This window comes from Dermacentor variabilis, chromosome 8 (assembly GCF_050947875.1).
Source record: "Dermacentor variabilis isolate Ectoservices chromosome 8, ASM5094787v1, whole genome shotgun sequence".
Classification (NCBI taxonomy): Eukaryota; Metazoa; Arthropoda; class Arachnida; order Ixodida; family Ixodidae; genus Dermacentor; species Dermacentor variabilis.
Window position 1 is genome coordinate 36,524,301 of NC_134575.1, and position 26,192 is coordinate 36,550,492.

The 26,192-nt window shown below is 45.5% G+C and overlaps 1 protein-coding gene across 3 annotated transcripts; it reads right to left on the reverse strand.

The window, feature by feature from the left end:
• Positions 1–783: 783 nt before the first annotated feature.
• Positions 784–26,192, reverse strand: LOC142590015 (uncharacterized). Of its 3 annotated transcripts, none has more exons than XM_075701831.1 (3): positions 25,945–26,192; positions 9,667–9,873; positions 784–3,964 (listed from the first exon to the last, which is right to left on the reverse strand). In XM_075701831.1, the coding sequence occupies exons 1-3, from the start codon at positions 25,976–25,978 to the stop codon at positions 2,817–2,819; spliced, it is 1,389 nt and encodes a 462-aa protein (XP_075557946.1). In that variant the 5' UTR covers positions 25,979–26,192; the 3' UTR covers positions 784–2,816. The 3 variants fall into 3 exon arrangements, with proteins under 3 accessions (XP_075557946.1, XP_075557947.1, XP_075557948.1); XM_075701832.1 differs by lacking the exon at positions 25,945–26,192 and adding an exon at positions 10,956–11,209; XM_075701833.1 differs by lacking the exons at positions 784–3,964; positions 9,667–9,873 and adding exons at positions 14,744–18,422; positions 25,276–25,482 and having other exon boundaries at positions 25,945–26,173.

Here is a 26,192-nt window from a genome sequence, read left to right on the forward strand (position 1 = left end):
GAGATTTTCATTTTTTCTCGAAGAGCCTATTTTTAAGAATATTTGAAAGTGTTCACTGAAACACCCTGTATATATAGCAGACATTTGCAGTCAAAGCACCAGCAATTGCTGGACCGGACTTTCAGAATGTTAAGTGCCTTGCTTGCTTTAATCTTCAGACTATCTATGTGCACTAGGAAGTTCAGCTTCTTATTGAATAAAACCCCTAAAGACTTGTGATCTTGTTTGACTGGCAGTATGGCTTCATGTAGTTTCAAGATAGCGTATGGTTGTAAGCCCCTTTTTCTATTGCGAAAGAACCACAGCAACAGCTTTTCCAGTGGAGAAACAGAAGACGTTTTTATTTGCCCATTGTGTAAATTCATTCAAAGCGATTTGGATCAGCTGTTCGGAAGTTAACATGTTCGATGCACAGCACACAATGAAGGTATAAGAATGCTTTAGAAATGATGGCATAATTGTGTTTCTAGAGTTCCTTTCCACTTTGAACAGTGTTGTGCTTACAATAGAACCTTGTGGCACGCCGTTTTACATGACAAGTACTCAGACTTGTATTTCAGCAATTTTTGCATAAAACAATATACTGAGAGCATACTAGCACTAGCACATCATCTTCACTCTAACAAGCCAGCGTGTGGCCTATATATCTCTCCCCCCCCCCCCCCCACTGGGCTTAGCTGCTGGCCATCACTTGAATTCTCCTGGAGCCCCGAATACAATAAAATGCTAAAATCACTGCATTGCGTGCTGTCATGACAGTACTAAATTGACAAGAACAGACAATGAACACTAAAAAAACACAGGCATTTATTTGTGCTCTGATGCCAAGTAAACTCTTTAAATAAGTACCTATTTGTGAAAAAAAGCACGAATAGAACAATATCAGATTAGCCAACATCACACATAGCAGAACCTAGAGGCAACGAATACAGGAGCCTAACAGAAAAAGTTCATATGCAGAAAAAAAAACATACTAAAAGATTTAGTCACACAGATGTAGGAAAAATTCACGAACGTACAGCCAATAAAGATATCACACGTTCTAAAGCTGCTAGATAGCAACAATGCAAATACAGACAAATCTCACTTTACGAAACCAGCGATGTAATAAAATATTTGCTTGATTTCACCGTGACATGGTACAAAGAAAAAATTGGACAAGAACATTGTTCAAGTAAGCCTTTTTGTCGCACATTTTTCGCCTTAGTGTGCAGCGGTGTTCAAGAGATTTTCTAAAAGGTGCATTTGCCGACTAAATAATTAAAGTGATAAGAAGCCTGCACAAACCCAATGTGCAATTTCCAGCAATGGCTTGCACTGAGCACACCACATTTATGAAAAAGTTATTGGGGAGTTTTATCACACTGCAGCTCATTTACTTCCACTGATAGTACCAGCCAGACGTAACAAGGAGGATAGATATAGCAGTAAGACCACTGTAGGTATAAACTTGTACCGATGCGTTTTTATATTTGTCAGAAGAGCATGTGTAAGTTTAGCTTTGTTTTCTCCATGCGCTCAAATTTCTATGTATGGCCTTCTGTGGTGAATTTCTTCGTGACCGGCTGATGACCAGATCTTGGTTATTTTCAGGATGCCTTCCTGTAGTTTCACTCAAGTGAAAGTCATATTTTCTGGCAATAAACATTTCCTTCTTTGGTGGCCAGATGTGTCACTATGCTGCTCTGTTGGACCTCTGTTGACGCTGGCACAGTGTTGATGCAATCAAAGGATCTTTGGTGGGCACCTGTCAATGCCCACATTCGGTTGTCACACAATAGTCTGTACAAGGGATGGGCCAGCACGGACACTAGAGGCAGGAATTTGCCGTAGTAGTTTACAGCTCCAAACAAAGAACGAAGGTGCTGCTTGTTCTCTGGTGGTGGCGTGGCTACAATGGCATCTGTCTAGTCTGTTGTGGGATGTATGCCATCTGCGTTCAGTCACCAGATCATAGAGGCCATGGGTACGCCATGAATAGTCTGAGCAGACTTGGCAACTGGGGTGTGCCTACTTTTGCCAACGCCCTGCTGCTACTTGTCCATGTCATAACATGAAGTCATGGCAAAGTGGAGGTTGAGCTTAACTCTTGTTTTCCTTGTATATCTCAAAATTCTTTAAGAGCGACGTGTTTGTGTGGGTCAACTTTAATTATTTCTTTTGCTCTTTGTCTTATGACATGCTGACAATAGATCTAGAGCAAATATGGTGACACAACGAAAGGATTCCAGGGCCCTCTTAAGAACACACAGGGACACTTGTCCTATATGATGCAGCAGAACACCCTGTAGCATTCTCCATATCTATAGATTTCTAAGTTCAATGCCTGTTGTGCTGTGTCCTCTTATGTCTGCTCAAGTAATCAGCAAGTGCAAAGGAATTGGAGCAGGTGGCAGAACAGTAAGGTCAGTCACCTATATGAATGTTCATTTGTTGCTTCATGGCACTCTTCAGCGAGAATTTCATAGTGTATGAAGGGCAACGAAATGGCTCATCGCCTGCATGGGTGTGCAGTTGTTCCTTCATGTTGGACTTGCATGAGAAGCTCCGAGAGCATGAAGGGCAATGAAATGGCTTCTCGCCTGCATGGGAGTTCCTTCATGCTGGACTTATGCGAGAAGCTTTGAGGGCATGAAGGATACTCAGATGGCTTCTCTCCTGTGTGGGCGTGCAGGTGGTCTTGCAGGTCTGGCTTTTGTGGGAACCTCTGAGGACAGAGAGGGCATTGAAATGGCTTCTCATTTGTGTGGTTTTGCAGGTGGCCTTTCATGCTGGACTTATACAAGAAGCTCCATGGCAGGAGACTGCCATGGCTTTTAACCTGTGTGGGTGCGCAAGTGCTTTTTCATGTTGGGCTTATGCGCGAAGCTTAGAGGGCATGAAGGGCATTGAAATGGCTTCTCACCTGTGTGGGTGCGTAGGTGGGCTTTTATACTGGACTTATGCGAGAATCTTTGAGGGCATGAAGGGCACTGAAATGGCTTCTCGCCTGTGTGGGTGCGTAGGTGGCCTTTCATGCTGGACTTATGTGAGAACCTTTGAGGGCATGAAGGACATTGATATGGCTTCTCGCCTGTGTGGGTGCGAAGGTGGTCTTTCATGCTGGACTTAAACGAGAAACTTTGAGGGCATAAAGTGCATTGAAACGGCTTCTCGCCTGTGTGGGTGCGTAGGTGGACTTTCATGTGACTCTTATCTGCGAAGCTCCGAGGGCATGAAGGGCACTGAAATGGCTTCTCACCAGTGTGGGTGCGCATATGGCTTTTCACTTCGCTCTTTCGCGAGAAGCTGTGAAGGCATGAAGGGCACTGAAATGGCTTCTCGCCTGTGTGCGTGCGCAGGTGGACTTTCAGGTTGGCCTTTAATGCGAAGCTCCGAGGGCATGAAGGGCACTGAAATGGCCTCTCACCAGTGTGGGTGCGCATGTGGCTTTTCACTTCGCTCCTTTGAGAGAAGCTCCGAGGGCATGAAGGGCACTGAAATGGCTTTTCACCAGTGTGGGTGCGCAAGTGGCTTTTCACATCGCTGCTTCGCGAGAAGCTCCGATGGCATGAAGGGCACTGAAATGGCTTCTCACCAGTGTGGGTGCGCATGTGGCTTTTCACTTCGTTCTGTTGCGAGAAACTTTGAGGACATGAAGGGCATTGAAATGGCTTCTCGCCTGTGTGCCTGCGCAGGTGGATTTTCAGGTTGCCCTTTAATGCGAAGCTCCGAGGGCATGAAGGGCACTGAAATGGCTTCTCACCAGTGTGGGTGCGCATGTGGCTTTTCAGGTGGTCTCTTTTTGAGAAGCTCTTACTGCACAAATCGCACTTAAACAGATGCTCGCCAGTAGAGACCATCCCATGTGCTTCCAGACAAAACAGTTTACTAGCCTCATAGTCACAGAAATGGTCTTGTTGGAGGGGTCCCTGCTGTAAATTTTCACTGTTGGCTGTTGATGGAGAAATAGAAGGCCTGGATGCTGTACAAATAAAACAAAAGTAGTATTACGAAATGCAAAAGAGAGAACACAGATACCAAAGCTAATGATAAGCTTTTGTTTTTTTTTTTCATTTGGAAGGTTTGAGGGTGCTTTAGGAGTGGTGGAACAAATGAAGCCTAGTGGTCCTTTTTTATATACTTAATATTTGTGCATCTGAATGCTTCAGGACTGTTTATGAAGTACACGCATATAAATTATTTTTCAGAAAGGTAAAGAAGTACTAAGTGAGAGAAGCTGGAGTGTTTGACGACATTCACAGATTTCAACGATCCTTAGAGGACAGCATCAAAAAGTTCCAACCCAGCTTGCTCTCCTATCTTCAACAAGCACTTGATGTTTAAAGGCCATATTTGGCATTTGCAAAACTTATGGTTCACCGGCATGACAACTTTCTCATAAGACCTCATTAATGGGTTTTTTCTTGATCACATGTGTAACTTTGGTAACATCTTTGTAAGTTGAGATTGTAAAGAGCCAGCTACCACATGCTTTATTTTTCTGCGTATAATCCGCCAGCACATAAAACCCACAGCGCCTTTCAGTATCGCCCGGAAATAATATAAGCAATACCTCTGGGAGATTAAGAAAATTTGGCAAAGCCACTCAAGACTGCTTATGTGTGGGAATACGAAAGCATTCCCCTTGGCGAATTTTTTACCATGCGTTCCTTGTCTGCGCAAGCTCTTACTTGTGCTCTAACTGCACCTCAGTAAGGCCACATCAAAATGCACCAAGTGTTTCAATGCTTCCTCGCGAGGAATTCATAACTTGAAGGACTGCTCAGCACCATTAAATTTGAGATTAATGCTTATTTTATACACTCATGATATTACGCCACCTCCTGCCCACTGACTGCACGGTCCAGTGATGCATGCATTGGCCACAGCTTTCATACAACATGACATGTGCAATGATACACGCACTAAGCACACTTCTAGCCAGCCAACCAGAACTGTGGAGCCACCAAGCTGTAGGGGAAGCGTGCTCGTGCCAAAATTCGTAAGCCCGGGGGGGGGGGGGGGGGGGGTTGGCATTCTACCTAGGTGGCTCCTGCGTATCACGCGGCTAGTGTGGCAACATGCACCCTATTTTGAAGGCAATCTGTGGTGGGGACAGAGACAAGTGCTGATAGCTTCGTGTACACTGCATTTTCACTGCTTAGTTTCCGTTGAAGCGAGGCAGCATGAAAGTCAATTCGCCCACAGCTGCTAGTGCGCTTCCTCACTCCAGCGTTTCAATAAGTGTGCGTAGTGATCGAGTGAGAGGTGTTCATGTTTGTTTGCGCTCGTCACACCTTCTTAGTTTAGTTGGTAAACTAATGATTAAAATTTTATACAGCTGATAAAATTACTATTCTTCATATAGCTGCCTCCTAATTTGCTATTGCAACCGATGTGTCGCCTTTCGGGCAAATCTACTGTTTTTTTTAAAGCATTTTTACTTAATAAACCAGGGCGATTCCAAAGAACCTAATGTTCAACTTCTAGTAGACCGTAATATTATTCCAATATGTTTTTATTCCAGATCCGCCATTAGCCTTCGTGATAGGTCACAATGGCTCAGGCTTGACCCATATGAGCATTAACAGAGATTGGAATAGTTCTACGCTATACCAGCCTTGGCGAAAGAGATGCCCACCCTCTGGACTCTCTGTGGCATGCGCCTCCCTAATATCTAGTTGGTTTGCAATACCCTCAGCCTACTTTTCATTCTTCTGCACCTCGGCTATAGGAAGCGCTGCGCAGTTCAGCGCGCTCAACTGTATTCCAATGCACACTGAATACAATCACTTTGGCCATTCTGACAGCTTGCCGGAAGCAATGAAAAGTTCTATTAGAAGCGCGAAAATTGCGAGAAACTGTGCAGGCAGCGGAGTCGCATGGGGTGAGGAATGTGAACAGCTGTACTCTTTTACGGAGAACGAACTTTCCGTATTTGGCAGTTTGGCGCAGGAATTTATGTTTGTATCAAAATGGCGCAAGTGGAGTCCCACCCCTGCACACTTGATTCAAAGGCAAGAATATGTTTGGTCTGAATTTCTCTTGCGCCGCGCCTCGTTTTAATTTGTTTGAAGTTAACTACATTTTGTTCTTTCAGTCCTTCCAAAAGCACTTCCTCAGTGAGCTCCATCATGTTATTGTCTGAGATTACTCCTCGGGTGGTGTTGATGGTATGCTGAGGGGTGACCGTAACTGGGACTTGTCCAAAAGAAACTAGATTACGTAGCTTTTCATACTGAAACAGGGTGTGAGACCGGGATAGTTGGTATTCCACGCTGAAGTGACTAGCGGAAAAGTGGACACCGAACACTAAAAAGGCAACAAGGACAAGTGTTTTCATACTGCTATTGTGGAGCTCCAAAAGGAAGTTGCTGCTGGCGAACTTCGTAGCCTTGTAGCATCTGCCTATAGCTTTGGTCATACATTTACAAATGAGAAACAGTGAGATCACCCTCACGGTCTTATCTGGTTCATCACAGTGTACTACATGGTAGCGCAAGAAATTCTCTCTTTGTCGGCCAAGAAACTTGAGAGCTTTGGTGCACCCCAGTATTTGGGGGTGACCTGGGAGTAGGGGGAAACAACTTTGAGAATGTAGCTAAGCATGTGCTGCATTCTTCTGTGTTCCAAGGTTGGCTCATTACTCTCAAGAATACAAACTGGAAATAGGCGATTTCATATAGGCACCGGTTGGTAGGTGTAGCCCTTGATCATGAACTGGATCTGATTGCCAGAGGCATGACTGTCTGGCTGAGCCATAAATTATGCAAACAGTCCATTTTACTGTGCACTAAGGAACGACAGATACAGGGTGTTTCAGCGAACACTTTAAAAAAATCCTAAAGGTAGGTTTTTCAAGAAAAATAGGAAATCTCTTAAGGAGCAAGCTTTCAAGTTCGGCGGACAGTAAATTATGAGACACATGTAATTACATAGTTAATTACCTAAAATTACATAACGATATTTTTTATTAGCGACTTTCTGCAGTTACTGCCAATGGCAAGTTTGTAGCCACGGAGACGAGGGTCGAAACGCGGCGAACATTGTGTGCCGGAAATCTAGTGCAAATGCAACATCCGCTGATGACGTGTTGCGGTGACTGCGGTGCCCAATTCGAAATGTCTGTGGTGATTCCCAAGGCTAGGGAGCCTCAACGCCCAGCTTAGAACATGGCTAGCATTTTCTTTTGTTGGTAGGTGCAAGAAAGAGGCTAGCCATTGCCCTCTGCACGATCACATGTTCTAGGAGTTCTGGTAGGCATTACCAGCAGGTTTGCTCTTTCTTTCATTGTCTCGGCCACATCTGACGTGGCTACCTGACAAGCTAGATGTGAGGAGTCACTGACTGTTCATTTATTCTTTAGGTTCATGTGCTGTTCGTTTATAATTCCTGTGTGTTAGGAAGCGCATGGAGAAAGGAAAGGTTTGTTTGCGGAGCAAGGAGGACTTTCGCGGCAGTGGCTGCATGCTGTTAGTTCTTGTGGCTTGTAGTGCCAGTTTTACAAATGCGTTTGGTACAGAACTGGTACAGCGCAACATACAAAGGAAGAAACAAGCCGAGCCGGCCAGATAAAGGAACAGAGCGCTGACTTCCAAATGGTTTATTAGCGAGTTGCACGAAATATATACCTACAAGAAAGCATCAGGACAACTCATCACAATACCTCACAAAACGTCACACCGATAGAAGGCTACTCCATTATGGGTCACAGAATGCGCAATTTCGTCATGCAAGGTTAAACTAATCAAGAAATCTTGCTTCCTGAGATAATAGGCTCAAAGATGGCGCGCTAACGCACATGCTGCCAGCCCTTGCTATGAGATCAGCTTCAATTGTCTCCCGCATAAGTTGTGATCAGTGCTTTTTTAGCACTTCACACTGATAAAAATTCGGTTTACATCCGCAGTCGCAACAGTAAATTCCTACGTGTCCCTGTATAGTCCGGTGCACATTGTAATAAACCAGTTGGAAGTCAGCACTCTGTTCCTTTATCTGGGCGGCTCAGCTTGTTTCTTCCTTTGTATGTTGCGCTGCAACAGTTTTAGGATGTTGTTTGCATTTTCGGTAGCCTTTGAGTTGCGATTCAGAGAGAGAGTCTGGAAAATCGAACGACAACAGTATGAAACATTAGAAACTTTGGTCGTTGTTACACGTTGACCCTATAGAGCGTGTTGTGGTACCATGGCAGAGTTCGAAAAATCAGTCAGCGAATTTATTATTTTTACGCTGTGACAAAGAACAGATACGAATTTTACTTAGTGCTAGTAAAGATTATGTAAGCCATTTCGCAAATCTTATGCTCCAATAGCATGCAACTGAATTACCAAGGAGAGGCTGGGCCTGGGTCAGGTGTTGGAAAATGCCTTTAGCACATGCTTCCTCTGTTTGCCATCTATACTGTGAATCAAAATAAGGAAGTTTTCCTGTTTGCAGTAGTCAAAATAGAGAGTCATCATTTCTGTTGTTCCTGTAGCCAACACGCCAACTTTGCAAGCGTCTTAATATAGCTACGGGTGCAAAAATACCACCTGCAGGTTTGACTTCATTATTGCATTTGCAAACAATGCGATAACATAGGTGGAAGTGTACAGCAGTATTGCGGCAGTGCACCGTCCATTTTCTGTGAACACAATTAGAAACAGTGTAAATGTCGATTTTAACTGGAAACTTCGATGCTCAACGGCTACCCTGTTGACAGTGAATGTGAAGACATTGTGGTGGGATTTCTCTGTGAGCACTGTGCATGAGTTCTACTGATGAATGCAGATTGAATTCATTGCAAAGGCAGTTCAGTTTCCTCACTAGTGTCTCGCTTCTCAAAGTGAAAAAGCTTGACTTTTCACATCGGCAAAGGTGCATGAGGTTTTTTAGCACATTGTAACAAGAGTACTGCAAAACAACAAACGTCCTCCGAGATAAATTAGTGGTACAGAAGAGGCCTCGTCGACCACTGCAGTCTGAAAACACTGTTGCAAAAAAACTGAAGCTGCCATCGAATGCAGAGGATCAAAACGACTATGCCCAGCAGTCACCAGAAAAGACCTACAGGTCGGCTGAAGTGATAGCTGGCGTGCACCTCAGATGCCCAGTACTTGCTGATCATTGCCTGATGGCATTGTTGCGCATGCCTAGTATTTCTTAGTCATGTGCTGCGGGAATGGCGTGACTCAAAGCTGTCTCAGAACGAGAATCCCGACAGTTTCAGTGCAGTTTTCACCTCTCTCAGTGAATGAGTATATTGATAAAACAAAGTATGTGTTGCAGTTAACTGCATGAAAGAATATTATTTTAATTTTATTCACCTCAAACACAGTGGTCGACTTACATTCCGCATTGATCTATATTTATGTTTTTACAATGATATACTGGATTAGGCATAACTAACAGACTCTCTGGGTTTAATGTTATCCTAAGGCGACGTAAGAGCTATAACAACACCAAGCCAAAAGGGCTCTGGATTAAGCTCAACCCCCTAAGGTGCTTCATTGTGCTCAATAGAGCAGTATATTTACGTTTTGCCCCCAATCAAAATGCAGACAAGAATCACAAACCAGCTAGCATGTCCTCAGCAGCAGAATGTCACACACACCTGAGCAGGTCATACCAAGCCAGGCAGAAGTGGTTATTTACCACAAACTCGCACAAGCAAGGAAATGTAAGAGAAGTGCCGGGCATGCCCACCTGAGGTGTAGCTTGACTGATCCACAGTCTCTGTAGTCTGCACGCTCCTTGACTCGCTGCCTGCTCTGAAGCAGCACCCAACAGACTTGTCAGCCAGAGGAAAGCTGCACTGCGTGCCAACCTCAAGCTGAACGATGGCCTCTGAAGGGGAGTGGTACACCATTTTGGCAGCGATACTTTCAGCTAGGCTCATCGCATTTGTGAGGCCTGCAAAAAATAATTGGCAAGCACTAACAGTTCAGTGTATATGTATGTGTTGGCGCGTAGGAGGTGCCACCCTTTTTTTTACATCGCTACTTAACACACACGTTTTGCACATTGCTAACAGTGATACTGTTTCAACTAAAGACAGCGCAAAGGAACTGCAGCAGTGCACGAATAGCTGGATCTGCAAGCTCTGCGAGACTTGGGCAACTGTGGCGCGCCAGCTCGCATTTGGAGATCATCGTACACAGCACGAATTCGCAAACTTTCCCGCAAGTGTCAGCAAAAGAACAGGTAATTGTATAATATCGTACAAAGCTCCTAAACGTACTCTCACCTAAAGCATCTCCATACTGCTTTAAGGCACGTTCACACCGAAGGCGAATCCGGCCAGGCAGCTGCAGATTTTCCGCTTTGCGGAAAATACGCGGCCGCTTGGCCGGATCGCGCCCGGACCGATTTTTTCCGCGTGGACAAGATGGCCGGTTTGGCAGCCAATCAGAACCCGACACTGAGGAAGCGCTGGTGAACGAATGTAAACGAATGTCTTTCTCTGCGCTTTTCGCTTCTGTTCTTGAAAAGCGTCAAAACGGCAAGTTGGGCCAGTTGGTTGGGATTTATAGTAAGGTTTGCTATAGCGCAACACAAGACAAGGACAAAAGAAGCTATAAAACGACGACACGGGGCCGCGCTGTCGCTTTATGCCTACTTTTGTCATTGTCTTGTGTTGCGCTGAAAACAAATCTTGAAAAGCGACTGTACAAGTGCCGAGTAAAATGCCAACGATCTCGTCTTCTTCATCTGAGCTCATCATTTTGCAGAAGAAGATAGCGGACGGGAGCGCGCCAACCAACGTCGAAAAAAAAAAGAAATATCTAAAGTGCGCGTACAAACCCAAAGTGCCGCGTGATGGCGGCACGTCCCTGAAATTGTAATAGATATTGCGAGATGCCCCGCCTTCCCGGCGGCGCGGACAGCGAGACAACGCGGCTGGTCTGAAGAGGCGCGGGCGCTCGCCGCCTCGCCGCTTTGAGCTTGTCCGCTCAGACGCTCCGCTTTCGGTGTGAACGTGGCTTTACTCTCACCTTTCTTCCAGATGCGTTGCGGTAGCACATTGGAGAAAGGAAACTGTGCGTGCCACAATGGTGGTGGTACTACGACCCGAACACTCAAAACTTCAAGAAATTGCGACAGAGAGCGAAAAAATTCGACAGCACTGCGCCGCTAAAGAAACAGCCATAGTAGACCAATTAAAAAGGTTCCCTCGTGAGCACATTATCTCCCGCTAGAGGCGCCGTGGTAAGCGCAATTTTAACCTACAAACTTCCTTCAACAGTAAACGAAGCGTTTTTACATGACAAAAAGTGAAAAATTATCATTTCTATTTTTACATTGTATTCTTTTTTACTAACTTTGTTGTTTTTTGCCATTTTAAACACAACATAGTGTTCAGCATCATCGACCTCCTCTGGCCAGAATTCGCGTGCACGGCAGGTACGGATTCTTTGGTTTGTACGTCGGTTGGTTATTTATGCTAAAATCTGTTTATTGCACTTCGATATCTCGCGTTATTTAACTTGGGGTGTAAGCACGAAAGCTAGGTTTTAGTCGTGAGTCATGTGGAACAAGTTTGCATCGAAATGGGAGCCGGGTTCTGCTGGAAGTGGGGACACCTCGTGAACAAGTTTGCATCGAAATGGGAGCCGGGTTCTGCTGGAAGTGGGGACACACTACAACGACCGTCTCGTGGGACACACTGAGCTTATGTCACACATTACTCCCCCCCCCCCCCCCCCCATTTTTGCGGCTTCTGGATTGGATTGGTGCGGCTCGCTATGTGCTTGCACGCGCTTTTCCGAGCGCAGATTGGTGTGCGCCTGGTTGTCGCACTTGGCTTTTCACCGGCTTGATTTGGCGCGGATTGGTGCAGGCGCACTTACTTGGTGTGCACCTGGTCTTTGCACTGGGCTTTCAACACATCGCTCGCTGCTCTTAATTCCTTCCCATGTTATTTCGACATTATTTTCTTGATATATTTTCTGCAGAAAATCTACAGTACACTTCCGCGCTAACCGACGCCCTCTTGCAGCGAGCGATCTGTTGAAAGCACAGTGGCAAAAGCAGGCGCACACCAATCAGTGCTCGCCAATCAGCCGCGCCAATCCAATCCAGAAGGCAAAGTTCATTCAAATAATGCATTACTACAGCCTTTAACTGTATGCATTATGGTGCGAGAGCAGAGAAATGGATATGCAAAGACAGTTGGGCACATTAAAAAAGCATCATTTTGTATGTGAAAAGGTGACATACACAAAATGAGACAGAACACATGCGCTTTCATCTTTTCTGACACACAAGAAAGCTGGAGCAATAAGGCTTTTTTCACTGTGCCATGGACGTCAGACTCTGGAGTTTTGTAAGACGCGTAGTGCCACCTGCCGGTGCGAAGAGGCAGTAATTGAGTAGTGCGAAGCCCGACTCTCTTGCTAAGTTGCCTATGCAGCTAGCGACGGCGAAACAACAATTTAACTAGATTTTGGTCCATATTGCGAGTGTTTTGCGCATTTACCACCCAGACAGAGAGCTATGAATTTCTACGCTATTCGGACGCGCCGCCGAACTGCCATAAAGCGCTTGCTGGCTCACTTTTCAGACTGATGGAGGAAACGACGGCAACCGCATTAGCTCTTCGCGCTACGAAGAAACGCCGCAATCGACGCTACTGTTGTGTTGTGAATTGCCACGAACGTGAAGGATGGAATAACAACGTTCAGTTTTACCGATTTCCATCGCGATCGTATGAAGGGGAAAGGCGGGAGCGCTGGATACGGGCCGTTCAACCTGTTAGGTAATCGATTACTTGCATTCCCCACAACACAGCGGCTCGCATGAGAAAGTGCGACAATTTTGTTCTTCTGTAATTGTGTTGCGTAGCCCTGACGGAGGACCGTGGTAACCAAGCGAGAACTCAAGAATTTGCAGCCGCCACTTCGTTGGTAACTGAAAAAGACAACGTTGCGAACCATCCTGCATGCTTATGTGCCATCGATATCTCCACCTTTTAACAGACGTCCGCCTCCACTTGATTCAACAAGTGGAACGGAGAGATTTGGCAGGTCAGCTTAACCAAACATTTTGGTTCATTTATGAATTCAAAGTCCTGTTCTAGAGCATCGTTGTATCGCGAGCTCATTTCTACTTTCGGTATTTCGTATGTCCTGCGCCGATACAAGCACGCTTCGCAATGTGCTGAGCCTGCTCGACTGCGTTTTTCAAATGTGAGCAATGAAGTTGCTGTAGGAGCACTGGACGAGTAATTGCGAAGTAACGCACGTGTGTAAAGAAAAAGAATGTCGTGTGTATTTACATTTATTTGTGCGCGCTTGTTGCTCGAAGCGTCTGCGAAAAGTTCAAATTAAGGTACGAGCGATGCTGTAGCTCCTGCGAGAAAGAAAGATGCAGCGCGTAGGCACTGTAGGAAGCTTCTTTCGTTATGATCTCACGCTGTTTGCTGCCCTGGAAAAGGTTATGAAAGGATACTCTCTGTAAATAATTGCGAGACTAAACATTACGATAAAATACATAAAAATATAGGAGATACTTAATACCCGTGTCACACGGGCGTTTGGAAGGCCTTCCAGCCGATAGTCAGTTGACTCAAAGGTCAAGTTCGAGCTGCTACACGGGCGGTTTCGACGGCCGCCGAGTCAATAGTCTATCGAGTCAACGGAGCACCTTACAACTCTATCGAAATCTCGATGGCCTTTGAGCAACGGAAACGGAAACAGCGCGAACGTGCCCTCTCGTTCACAGTGTGCTCCAACTCACGGTTAGAAAGAACAAATCAAACCAAAATGCTCTAAAAATACTATATATGAGTGTTATCAATTATTCAATAAAGTATTTTTACCACTTGATATGCGCGAACTACACACACTCTCGACAACAGCGACGTGCAGCGACGCAAACGTTGCCGCAATTTCGCTACTCAACAACTTAAAAACTAAACATATATGTAAGGCAATGTATAAACAATTGCTTTAATGTATAAACAAACATAAAATAAATTATAGTGCTTTTAAGTGGTTTTAATGTTGTTTAACTTTTTCTGACATGAAAACGAAAATAAAGATACGCAACGCCACACAATTTGGCGAGAAACGCCGGAACCACTCAACGGCCTTTCAAAAGTGCCGTGTAGCAGCGCGACAACTCCTTTGAGTCGATAGAGTTCTGGCGTTTCGAAGGCCGTCGACTGGAAGGCCTTCCAAATGTGCCCGTGTGACACGGGTATAAGTCTTGTGTTCAGGACATATTCAATATGAACCATTTTGAAATGCTCAGATTTTTATGCTGATATGCATACAGACAAACCCGATGCTCTCTGTACTTGCGAGTTGCAGCACGCCGAAATAACACTTGAGACTTTATTTTATATTGTACAAGTACTTCGCTCTGCTGAGCTTCCTTTCCGAAGCGTGGATGGGCGGAAGAAGCTTTCCAGGTCCTTGATTTTTAGGAAACCGTGCCTCAACACAAACGAAAGAGAAGGGTCCATTGTGGCCAATGCACCTTCGCTTGCGGACAGCTCTCCTTGCACTACTCAGTTTGTGGCAAGGCTCCGATGGGGGCGCTGGTGACGGCTTTTTCCGCAGCGCCGCCTGGGCAGAGTCTGAGGTCTATAGGGACTGTGCCATCTTTGCTCTCAAAGGTAATTTTTATTTATTGGATTAGCTCTTGTGCCATGTTTATTTTCTTGAGTGTGCTTTGTTTTACATTTTAATGTTTCAAACTTTTTTTATTTTCACAGGCTGAACATCCTATGTCTTGGTTCAACTTCCGAGTACAGGATACTTGCACTTGGCATGGAGTGAAGAAGCAGAGCAGTGTACTTTCATTAAAAGCACATATTTTAGCAGTATAACAGCAGTTCATAAAAAAATGTCTGCTGTAAATAAAGTATTCCTACCCACATTCCTCGTTTAATTATGCTTGTATCCCTCTATTCTCCTCAGCAAAACCACTTATATGTATTGGGAATTGATCATGATAAGTGTTCATGAGCGTTTTAAGGAACAGCGTTGAACCCTTTCTACTGGTACACTGGTAAAATGTATCCACACAGTAAAATTGAAATAGAAGGCGAAATAGCAAACACCAATGCTTCATGCGGCACTTAATTGTCAGACTTGTATGTCAGCAATTTTCGCATAAAACAATATACACAGACAGAGCATACTAGCACTATCACCATCATCCTCACTCTCACAAACCGGCATGCGGCTCATATCTCTCTCTCTTGCCCCCCCTACCTCCCCCCCCAACTGGGCTTACCTGCTGGCCATCACATAACTTCCCTTGGAGCCCCAATACAATAAAATGCTAAAATCACTGCATTGCATGCTGTCATGAGAGTACTAAAATAACAGCAAAAACGGACAATGAACACTCATTAAAGACAGGCATTTATTTGGTGCTCTGATGCAAATTCTATAAACAATCAATTGCTGTAAACAAGTACCTATTTGTGAAAAAAAAGTATAAATACAACAATATAAGAGCCACCAGGATAACATCATACGTAGCAGAACCTAGAGGCAATGAATACATGAGCCTAACAGAAAGTGTTCATATGCAAAAAAAAAAAAAAAAGAATAATACTGAAAGAATTAGTCACATAGATGTAGGAAAAATTCACAAATGTACAGCCAATAAAAATAACATCACACATTCTAAAGCTGTGAATAACAATGGGAATACAGAAACACCTCGAAATAACAAATCTCAATTTACAAAACCAGCAATGTAACAAAATATTTATGTTACCCTATCACAGCACCACTGAAAATCATTTACCTTTTTTGGTGATTTAACAAAGTAGATTTATCAGAAGCTTTCGATTGAACAAAGTTTTCCACTATTTCAAGCACGTACTTCAAGCCTCTATGGCTTGTAATTCTAGTGAAAAACTATCAAACTGTTGGCCAAGGTAGAAGTCATCAATTGCCCGCATCCTTCCGCATCAAACGTTCGAGCAGGATCAAACGCTGCTGCACAAATGAGACAATTAGATTTTCTGAGGCGCATGCACAGGTGAACATAAGCATGTTAGTGTGCCTTGATGTCAGCGCCACCTCCCACCTTTCATGATAGTGATCCCCTTTTCCCAGTGCTACACCGCCGCCACATTTTACTAGCAGCTGAAGTGGTAATACTATATGTAGCTGCATTTGTCAGTGTGGAGCTGTCATATTATCTGGCAATAAACTTTTCCTTCTTTTTTTGGCAAGATGTGTCACTATGCTGCTCTGTTGGACTTCTGTTGACACTGTCACAGCTTTGATGTCATCAAAGGATCTTTGGTGGGCATTTGTGAACGCCCATGTCTTGTAACAAGGGATGGGCCACCACAGACACTACAGGCAGAAATTTACTGTAGTAGTTTACAGTTCCAAGCAAAGAACGAAGCTGCTGCTTGTTCTCTGGTTCTGGCGTGGCTACAATGGCATCTGTCTGTTCTATTGTGGGATGTATGCCATCTGCGTTCAGTCACCAGATCCTGGAGGCAATGGGTATGCCATGAATAAGCTGAGCAGACTTGGCAACTGTGGCACGGCGACTTTTGCTAATGTCCTGCTGCTATTCATTGACGTCACCACATGAAGTCATAGCCAAGCGAAATGTAGAATTAAGAGCAGCTAAAATTCCAGTGGAGATCGAGCTTAACTCTTGTTTTCCTTGTATATCTTGAATTTCTTTATGAGCGATAACATGTTTGTATGGGTCGATTTTCATCATTTCTGTTGCTCTTTGTCCTATGACATGCTGCGAATAGATCTAGAGCAAATATGGTGACACAAAGAAATCATTCGAGGCCCTTTTTAAGAGCACATAGGGACACTTGTGCTACTTGATGCAGCAGAACACCCTGTAGCATTATCCGTATCTATAGATTTCTAACTTAAATTCAACATAGCTGTTGACCTACTCTACTGCATCATGGTCTTGTCTGCGCAAGTAATCCGCAAGTGCAAAGTACTTGGAGCAGGTGGCAGAACAGTAAGGTTGGTCACCTGTATGAATGGTCAGTTTTTACTTCATGGCATTCTTCAGCGAGAATTTCCAAGTGTATGAAGGGCAATGAAATGGCTTCTCGCCTGCATGGGTGTGCAGTTGTTCCTTCATGTTGGACTTGCACGAGAATCACACAGGGCATGAAAGGCATTGAAACAGCTTCGCGTCTATTTGGGTTCGCAAGTGTACCTTCATGCTGGACTTATGCGAGAAGCTTTGAGGGCATGAAGGCCACTGAAATGGCTTCTCTCCTGTGTGGTTGCGCAGGTGGTCTTTCAGGCCTGGCTTTTGTGAGAAGCTCTGAGGACATAGAGGGCATTGAAATGGCTTCTCATTTGTGTAGTTTCGCAGGTGGTCTTTCATGCTGGACTTATACGAGCAGCTCCAAAGGCATGAAGGATACCGCCATAGTTTCAAACCTGTGTGAATGTGCAAGTGGTTTTTCATGCTGGACTTATGCAAGAAGCTTTGAGGGCATGAAAGACATTGAAATGGCTTCTCGTTTGTGTGTTTTTGCAGGTGGTCTTTCATGCTGGACTTATACGAGCAGCTCCGAAGGCATGAAGAATACCGCCACAGCTTCTAACCTGTGTGGGCGCGCAAGTGGTTTTTCATGCTGGACTTATGTGAGAAGCTTTGAGGGCATGAAGGGCATTGAAATGGCTTCTCGCCTGTGTGGGTGCGTAGGTGGTCTTTCATGCTGGACTTATGCGAGAAACTTTGAGGGCATGAAGGGCATTGAAATGGCTTCTCACCTGTGTGGGTGCGTAGGTGAACTTTCATGTGGCTCTTTACTGCAAAGCTCCGAGGGCATGAAGGGCACTGAAATGGCTTCTCACCTGTGTGGGTGCGCAGGTGAGTTTTCAGGTCAGTCTTTCGCGAGAAGCTGTGAAGGCATGAAGGGCACTGAAATGGCTTCTCGCCTGTGTGCGTGCGCAGGTGGACTTTCAGGTTGGTCTTTACTGCAAAGCTCTGAAGGCATGAAGGGCATTGAAATGGCTTCTCGCCTGTGTGGGTGCGCAGGTGGGCTTTCATGCTGGACCTATGTGAGAAGCTCTGAAGGCATGAAGGACACTGCCATGGTTTTTCACCTGTGTGGGTGCGCAAGTGGTTTTTCATGCTGGACTTATGGGAGAAGCTTTGAGGGCATGAAGGGCATTGAAATGGCTTCTCGCCTGTGTGGGTGCGCAGGTGGTCTTTCATGCTGGACTTATGCGAGAACCTTTGAGGGCATGAAGGGCACTGCCATGGCTTATCACCTGTGTGGATGCGCAGATGGCTTTTCAGATGGTCTCTTTTTGAGAAGCTCTTATGGCACAAATCGCACTTAAACAGACGCTCGCCAGTAGAGACCCTGGCATGTGCTTCCAGACGAATCAGTTTACGAGCCTCATAGTCACAGAGATTATCTTGTTGGAGGCGTCCCTGCTGTGAATTGTCACTGTTGACTGTTGACGGAGAAATAGAAGGCCTGGATGCTGCACAAATGAAAAAAAGATAGTATTATGAAATGCCAAAAAAGAACTCAGATACTATAGCTAATGATGGGCTTTCTTTTTTTCATTTGGGATGTCTTGAGGGCGATTTAGGTATGGTGGAACAAATGAAGCCTAGTCGAAATTTTTGATTTACTCAATATTTCTGCATCTGAATGCTTAATGACTGTTTATCAAGTACACTCATATATATTATTTTTCAGAAAGTTACAAAAGTACTAAGTGAGAGAAGCTGGAGTGTTTGAAGACATTCACAGATTTCTATGATCCTTAGAGGACAGCGTCAAAAAGTTCCAACCCAGCTTGCTCTCATATCTCCAACGAGCACTTGAGGTTGAAAGGCCATATTTGGCGTTTGCAAAACTGATGATTCATCGGCACAACAACTTTTTAATGAGACTTCATTAATGGGTTTCTTCTTGATCAGATGCCTAATTTTGGCAACATTTTTGTAAGTTGAGATTGTAATGAGCCAGCTAGCACAAGCTTTATTTTTCTGCGTATAACCCGCCAATACATGAAGCTCGCAGCGTCTTTCAGAATAGCTAAGAAAAGATGCAATACCTCTGGGAGAAATTTGAAGAAAATTTGACAGAGGCGCTCAAAGCTGCTTACGTGTGGGAATATGATAGCATTACAGTCCCCTTGGTGAATTTTTTTCCTGGCGTTCCTTGTCTGCACAAGCTCCCACTTGTGCTCTGACTGCGCCTCAGTAAGGCCACATCAAAATGCACCAAATGTCTCAATGCACTCGCTTGCTCGTGAGGAGGTCATAACTTGAAGGACTGCTCAGCAGCATTCAATTGGACATTAAAGCTTATTTTATACACTCATGACATTACGCCACCTCTTGCCCACTGACATGCACAGTCAGGTGCCCAATGACGCACACACTAGGCCACAGCTTTCATAAGATGAAGCACATCTTTAGCCAACCAGTACCGTGGGGCCACCATGCTGTTGGGGAAGCATGCTCGTGCCAAATTTCAGGGGCTGGAGGGGGGGGGGGGGGTGCGTGTCGGCATCCTACTATGGTGGCTCCTGTGTACGACGCGGCTAGTGCGGCCACGTGAGCCCTGTTTTGAAGGCAATCTGTGGTGGGGACACAGGCAAGTGCTGAGAGCTGATAGCTTCGTGTAAACTGCATTTTCACTGCTTAGTTTCCGTTGAAGCGAGGCAGCATGAAAGTCAATTCGCCCGCTGCTGCTACTGCGCTTCCTCCCTCCAGCGTTTCGACGAGTGCGCATGATGATTGAGTGAGAGGTGTTCATATTTGCTTGTGCACTAATGATTACAATTTTATACAACCAATAAAACAACTATCCTTACTTCGTATAGCTGCCTACTAATGCACCTGCCTAATATCTAGTTGGTTCGCAACACCCTCAGCATACTTTTCATTGTTCTGCCCCTCTGCTATAGCAAGCACTGCGCAGCTCGGTCCGCTCAAGTGTATTCCAATGCACACTGAATATAGCCACTTTGGCCATTCCGACAGCTTGCTGGAAGCACCGAAAAGTCATGTTAGAAGCGTGAAAATTACGAGAAACTGTGCAGGAGGCGGAGTCTCAAAGGGCGAGGAATGTAAACAGGTGCACTCTTTTAAGGATAACGAATTTTCCGTGTTTGGTGCAGTTTGTTGCAGGAATATATGTTTGCTCATTTGAATATATCTCTGCTCATTACTCTCAAGAGTAGAAACTGGGAATAGGCGATGTCCTACAGGCACCGGTTGGTAGGTGTAGACCTTGATTATGAACTGCATCTGATTGTGACAGGCATGACTGTCTGGCTGAGCCATAAATTATGCAACGAGTATATTTTACTGTGTACTAAGCAACGACAGATACAGGGTGTTTCAGTGAACACTTTCAAAAAATCGCAAAGGTAGGTTTTTCAAGAAAAATAGGAATTCTCTTAAGCAGCAAGCTTTCAGGTTCAGCGGACATCAGAAAGTATAAGAAACATGCGAATTACATAGTTAATTAACTAAAATTGTCTAACGAACGTTTTATTTAGCGGCGTTTGGCAGTTATTGCCAATGGCAAGTTTGTAGCCACGGAGACAATGATGCCGTGTCAGTTTTTAAAGCAAAGAAAAAGTCGCTCTGTAGCGCCCTGGAGCCCGCAAAAATAAAGTACTTTTTCTTGCATGAAACAGAAATGCGGTGAACGTTGTGCGCCGGAAAGCTAGTGCAAACGTAATGTCCACTGATGACGTGTTGCGGTGACAGCAGCTTCAATTCAAGATGTCTGTGATGATTCCCCAGGCTAGGGAGCTTCAACGCTCAGCTTAGACAATGGCTGGCATTATCTTTTCTTTTGTTGGTAGGTGCAAGAAAGAGGCTAGCCATCGCCCACTGCACGGTCACCCATTTTGGGAGTTCTGGTAGTCGTTGCCAACAGGTTTGCTTTTTGTTGTCTTCGTCTCAACCACATCTGACGTGGCTACCTGACAAACTAGATGTGTGGCGCCACTATCCGTTCATTTATTCGTTAGGTTCATGTGCTGTTCGTTTATAATTGCTGCATGTTAGGAACTGCATGAAACAAAGGAAAGGTTCGTTTTCGGAGCAAGGAGGACTTTCGTGGCAGTGGCTGCATCTTGTTAGTTCTTGTGGCTCGTAGTGCCAATTTTACAAATGCGTTGACATTTCCCTTTAAAGTGCTTGTTTTTGAGGTGCGTGCGCGACATAGCTATTGCATTACCACTGGTGTGACCTCGTCCATTTGAGGATCAAGGTTTCAACGCCACAGTGGTAATATTGCGCAAATAGCCACGCCAGCACAAATCCAGTACTTTGTTGATGAGAAAGTGGACATTGTGCTGGCTTATGTGAGTGTGCAAAAGGACGCGGAGCTGGCATCAATGATGTATGCTGTCCAACATCCTGGCTGTCATGTGCCAGCTCGCCCCAGATTTATATCGATATTTAATCAGTTTAGGACCACTGGATCAGTCCATGCACAGAAAAGGAAGCAACCAGCCAGTGCAACCGATGATATAGCTACACGCGTGTGGTATTTGATTGTGTGAACGAAGCGCATGGGCGCCATCACTCAAGAAGAGAGGGGGAAGACCGCTCTCTGGCTCTCGAGCTGTCGGCTGAACTGGCCAGCGCTGCATTATCCCTTGTAAATATATTTTGTATACAGTCTCCACTTTTAATCCTTCGTTTGTGTGACATTTTGGTGGAGAGTGCCATTCCCCATCCTCGCCACGGAGCTCTGCAGCGGCCGCACCATCCTGCTTTCGGTTATGGCTCCCGGTGACGACACCTCGTCTCCTTCTACTCCTGCAAGGAATACCACCGCTTTCAGCTCACGAAAAGCCGCCACGTCATTCCACAGTTCTCCCGGCTCCCTAACACGGCTGCGATGTCGTCTTGCGTCGATCTTACCGCTTCACCACCTTTAAAGCAGCACGTCACACGTATTGTTCGCCCCGAGCTCGAGGCCACAAGTCCTGCGCCGTTCCATCCATGCCCCCTTGACCCCACCATTAACCAACCAGCCCCAGCGATCTCTCTCATTCAGGCAGTTGTGCGGCAAGAATTTGCACACCTAGATTTTCCTGCTGCCTGTTCCGTCTCCCAACCTGACGCGCGACCTGTGCCGACTGCTATGCCTCACGGCAATCTTTATTCCCCTCCCAGATACCATAACCCTACCGAGTAGAGAACTCCGGACGACAAGCAATTTGCTTCCATTGCCTCTGCATTGGCCACGTCACCGTATTCAAGCACCTTTTCCCCGTCTCCTCGCCCATATGCCGACCCGCGCCATTACTTGCCTCGCTGTATGCCTCCTACCTCAGACGTATCCGTCGATGTCAGTCATCCTGCTCGCTCGCCGTCACCTCAGCGCCATCGGTCCCTGTCGCCCCACTCACGCCGCTATTTGTCGCTGACCAATTATGGACCCTCCAAAACGAAAAACTAGGCCATGCAGCTCTAGGAGGTAGTGCTGCATCACGTTCGTCCTGTCCAAATCCTCCGTTGATGCTCCTCACCAACACAAACCTAATTGAAGTAGACCTAGATGGTATTCCGTTGACGGCATTAATTGATACTGAAGCCAAAGTGTCCATAATGAGCGCTAACCTATGTCGTCGCCTCAAAAAAGTTCTTACGCCTGCCATCACTCGAGCCGTAGGCATCGCCAATGGCGCCACTGTTGCCATCAAGGGTATGTGCACTGCTCGCATAGGAATTGCTGACTGCCAAGTTCCAGTCCTGTTCACCGTGCTGACCAGTTGCCCTCATGACCTAATCTTCGGGCTCAACTTTCTGATGATGCATTCTGCCCTCATCGACTGTGCCACCGGTTCGCTGTGCCTTGAGCTTCCTCTTCTTTCAGACGTTTGCCCCGAACAACCGAACACCTTCTGCACTACAGCGTTTGTTTGCATACCTCCAAAAGCCCTAATGTTAATCGAATTGGCCTCAAGGGCAACCGTACCTGATGGCGACTATGTCGTCGCACCTATTCGTGATGTCCTTCTGGCACGCGACATCTCTGTGCCACACTCCGTCGCAACCCTTGCCGCTAATCGGATGTGTCTCCCCCTTATCAATTTTGGCTTGACGAAGCAAGTGTTACCTGAAGGCATAGCAATGGCCACGCTCCGGTCAGTGACAGACGGCCATGTCACTGCTTTTGCAGCAGACGCGTCTCCAAATCCTCCTGCTTACCTGCAGAATGCCTTGAACCTCGACAGCCCATTACGTCCCATGGTCGCTCCGGACCTCGCACCTGACTAAGCAGCCGCCCTATATCGCCTTTTGCTTTCCTACCGCGACATATTTGACACTGACAATCGACCACTTGGTCAGATGTCCCTTGTTACCCATCGAATAAACACTGGTGATGCTGTTCCCATTCACCGCCGACCGTATCACGTGTCCATGCCAGAGCGGCAAGTTATTCAGCAGGAAATAAACAAGATGCTCGCCAGAGGCATTGTTAAGCCCTCGTAGTCTTTGGGCGTCGCCTGTCGTGCTCGTCAAAAAGAAAGATGGCACGTGGCATTTCTGCGTTGATTACCACAACCTAAACCGAATTACTAAAAAGGACATTAGCCCTTTACCATGAATCGACGATGCTCTTGATTGTCTTCACGGTACCAAATACTTTTTGTCTATCGAACTTCGATCTAGTTATTGGCAGATTTCCATCGATGAGCAAGACCAAGACCGCTTTCGTCTCTGCTTCAAGGTTTCAAATAGTCAACTTGCTTTTGTTACTTTGACGATGTTCTTGTATTCTCTCCTACATTTGAGACGCACCTTGAGTGAATCGCAGCTATCCTTGACGTCTTCCGCAAGGCTGGGCTCCAATTAAACACATTGAAGTGCCACTTCAGGCGCCGACAGATTACAGTGCTAGGCCATCTCGTCGATGCTTCCAGAGTACAATCCGACCCGGAGAAGGTTCGAGCAGTAACGGCTTTTCCTGTACTGTCAAAGACGTCCGGAGCTTAGTGGGGCTCTGTTCTAATTTATGACGGTTCGTGAAAGATATCGCAGTGATCGCTTGACCACTCACTGAACTTCTTAACAAAGACGTGCCTTTTATGTGGGGTTCCCCTCAGGCTGCCGCATTTTTTCGAACCAATCACAGCGGTTATGGGATCGGCGCCGTCTTATCGCAACACCAACATGGACACAACCACGTTATAGCCTATGCTTGCCAGCTCCTGACAACTGCAGAGAGCAACTATTCGATTACAGAGCGCGAATGTCTAGCTCTCATCTGGGCTGTTTCAAAGTTCCGCCCATATTTATATGCCAAGCCCTTCTCAGTAATCACAGACCATCATGCGCTCTGTTGGCTTTCGTCGCTCAAGGATCCTACTGGCCAGCTCAGTCAAAAGGGCTCTGGATTAAGAGGAAGCTTTAGCTCGGGCCCAACTCCGACGCAGCCTATTCAAATACATGTAAAATGCAAGAACGTTTTTCTGAGACAACCCCTGGACCTATTTCAATGCAATTTGTTGCATTTGAGAGATAAAGTTAAATTCTAGTGACTGTTGGAAGGGGAATTTCAATTTACAGCCTGAATTTTGTTAAATAGATTTTCAAATATTTGACCGTTTGAAAAAAATAGAAGCACAAAGTTTACAAATTCATAGCTCTGCATCAAGAACAGATATCCTGGTTCTGTAAATGGCATCAATTAGACCATTCAAAGCGGACAAATTCGATATGTCATTTTACATCTTACGTGAATTTGTTACGTTGGTTACAAGGGTTCTGCAAAAGCTGTATTCCCATATTGCTAAAATTTTTTATACTCAGATGTAACATTTCAATTTTGCCCGCTTTAGATGTACTATTAGATGCAATTCACAGAATTGTATTATCCCTCTTCTTTGTTGAGTTACAGAGTTGTAAACTTAGATAGTATCGTTTTTTGAAAATTTTCGATTTTTGTCAATATTTAATAAAGAATTGACGACCTAAATCGAGAATTCGAAACCAACAGTCACTAGATTTTAAGCCTTTCTTCTAAATGCAACAAACCTCGTCAAATTCGGTGCAGTGGTTGCCGAGAAAAATCAATTCTCCTTTTACATGAATTTAGATAGGAGCACCCGAGCTAAAGCTTCCTTTTAAGCTCTACCACCTAAGGTGCTTCAGTGTGCTCAATATAGCAGTAGTTTCGCGTTTTGCGCCCAATCAGAATGCAGACAAGAATCACAAACCAACTAATATGTCCTCGGCAGCATAATGTCATACACACTTGAGCAAGTCGCACCAAGCAGGCAGACATGGCTATTTACCACAAATTCGCACAAACAAGCAAACGTAAGAGAAGTGCCGGTCACTGCCCACCTGCGGTGGAGCATGACTGATCCACAGTCTCTGTCGTCTGCACGCTCCTGGACTCGCTGCCTGCTCTGAAGGAGCAGCCAACAGACTTGTCAGCCACACGCGAGCTGCACTGCGTGCCAACCTCGACCTGTCCGACGACGATGGAAGGGGCGTGGCATGCCGTTCGGGCAGCGATACTTTCAGCCAGGCTCATCGCATTTGTGAGGCCTGCAAAAAATAATTGCAGTGATTGCAGTCCTGTTACAGCACAGAGAACATGAGAATAATGGTGGATGAGGAACAGACACACGAAACGGCATTTGCAGCACTAACAATTCAGTGCATATATGTATGTGTTGGCGCGTGGGAGGTGCCACCTTTTTTTCACATCGCGACTTAACACACGCGTGTTGCACATTACTAACAGTGACACTCTATTGTTTCAACTAAGGACAACGCATAGGAACTGCAGCAGTGCTTATCGAAGGCACGAATAGGTGGATCTGCGACTTCTGCGACACGGCGGCAACTGTTGCGCGCTAGCTCGCATTTGGAGACCGTCTTATACAGCACGAATTCGCAAACTTTCCGACAAGTGTCAGCAAAAGAACAGGTAAACGTACAATACCATCGTACAAAACTCGTAGAAGTACTCTCACCCAAAGCACCTCCATACTGATTTACTCTCACCTTTTCTCCAGATGCGTTGCGGTACGTAGCACATTGGAGTAAGGAAACTGTACCTTCCACAGTGGTGGTGGTACGACTGCAGGATGCCTTAGAACGTGAGTTACAAGAACAACAATGAAGAATAATCACGTGCTTGCTGCGGTAAAGCTAGAGCATTTTGAATTTTGAAGGAAGAAGAGAAGAAGCAGAAGCTGGAGCATGGCTAGAGCGCGGATAAACAAATGTTGGAGCTATGGCTTCGGAGTGGC